Here is a 1,831-nt window from a genome sequence, read left to right on the forward strand (position 1 = left end):
AACACATATGCTGAGAATTTTCAAATTTAACGAAGGCTATAAACAAAACTTTTACATCAATTAAGAGACAATATTAATCAGGGAAGAATGATAATGTTATAACAAAAATACAAATTCTGTCACAAAATACATGCTATAATTAACTACAATAGTTGGTAAGTAGCTAATTACTCATAGTCTATAAAAAGAAAATTGTTAAGAGCATACATACAACATTCTAATACATAATAAAAAGAGCTGAGATGAAAAATAAAAATATGCATAGACATTAATAAATAATTTCAAATTCTTTAGGATCCAGATCCAACCAAGAAAAACGGGAAAATAACAATATTTGTTGACTTTTACCATACTTGGCCATAGGATCCTGAACCTACAGGAGTAAGCATTTGATATCTTTCTGGTACTTCCCATTCTGTTTTGTTAACTTCAACACGATAAAACTTAATCATTGTAATTATACAATATTACTAGTGAGATAAATCAACACTTCACGAAACAAAAACTTATTTTATAATAAAACCAGTGATTGTTTTCATGTTTGTAGGTGGGTGTAGGTTGTATTGCTGGTAACCCGGTGATAAACTGAACGATTGCAGCGAGGTATATGTAGCCAGATAAAATATTAACTTTAGTTCTCTTGATGTTGGAAAACGTCGTATGTTAGTTAGGCGATTTATATTGTTTACATATCTTAATTAATTATTAACCTTGTCTCAACTTCAGGCATGTAAACTCCTTCAACCAGTAACTAGTATTTCCACTTTTCTTGTCCTTCTTAAATAGTAACCAACATCCATTTAGTTTTTTCGTAGCACAACATACCCCTTTTTATAATTTTTCACATTAAAGCCTAATAAAATAACATGCAAATTTAACACTTCCTTAATAAAAAAAAATAAAGATAACCATTTGTTATTGGAATGGAGTAATTAACCTGTGTAGGGAGTGACTGTTTAGAACTCACAGAAGACCTCAGTTACTGCATATTCAATCATTTTCATTGTTATTAACGAAGTAATGTAGACAGGAAAGATATAGAGCCAAGATTATGAAGACTGGTATCGATGGAATGTGCCCATAAGAGCAACAGTCTTTCAACACTGGAAGGAAACCAGTTTCTAGTTATTGTAAAGGAATTGAAATATGCAAGCGTCCCTTTTTTCTTTCTTCTTATTTAAAAAAAAAATATTTCATTCTATCCCTCGCTGGAGACATTTCAAAACAGTTTGAAGGGTGATGACGTTTAAAATCAACACGATGGTTTTCATCTTGAAGAAGTTACTACACGCTGTACCTCTAAAAGGCTCTTGTAGGCTTCTCAAAATGTTTCTTTAAGGAGCATGTTGGAGTCTGGATTGTTTGAATATATTGATTTAAATTTTAATTATCATTTTCAGTTCACAGCATCTGTGATACAACATCGCTACTGTAATTAGCAGGCTACTCACCGTTAGGAGTAATGATTATGGTAAAGATGATGGTGACCTGATGTATCATCATTATCATAGCTGGTGTGACAATCCGTCGCTGGCCTCTAATAGTTCCTGAGGTGCAGCTGTTTATTTTCAGATTTGCTAGAGGTCTCTCAAGCCTACAGTCACTCCGTCCAACCTTGGTCTATGTTTTTCCATTCTTCTTGACCTGGAAATTTCCTCTGTCATGAGTATTATGGGAATCCTGAAATCATCCATTCAAGATGCATGGCTACCACAGATTAGCATTCCAGTCTAAGTGAAATAAACTACGTCAGTTTGGTTAAAGAGCTCATAATATTCCCGATTCTTTTTGCGGCGCTAGTCCTGTAGTTCACAGGTTCAAGAATTCTGGA

At 33.4% G+C, this 1,831-nt stretch overlaps 1 protein-coding gene across 1 annotated transcript in view; it reads right to left on the reverse strand.

The window, feature by feature from the left end:
* The window catches only part of LOC106677951 (mitogen-activated protein kinase p38a), a 19,426-nt gene extending 18,843 nt beyond the window's left edge, over positions 1-583 (reverse strand). The window contains exon 1 of the mRNA XM_014416177.3: positions 349-583. Within this exon, the coding sequence (XP_014271663.1) occupies positions 349-452 (104 nt within the window). The 5' untranslated portion in view covers positions 453-583. The remainder of the gene's footprint in view (positions 1-348) is intronic.
* Between the last annotated feature and the right edge of the window lie 1,248 nt (positions 584-1,831).

The sequence above is a fragment of the Halyomorpha halys genome, unplaced genomic scaffold (assembly GCF_000696795.3).
Source record: "Halyomorpha halys isolate HHAL.00 unplaced genomic scaffold, Hhal_1.1 Scaffold115.1, whole genome shotgun sequence".
NCBI lineage: Eukaryota > Metazoa > Arthropoda > Insecta > Hemiptera > Pentatomidae > Halyomorpha > Halyomorpha halys.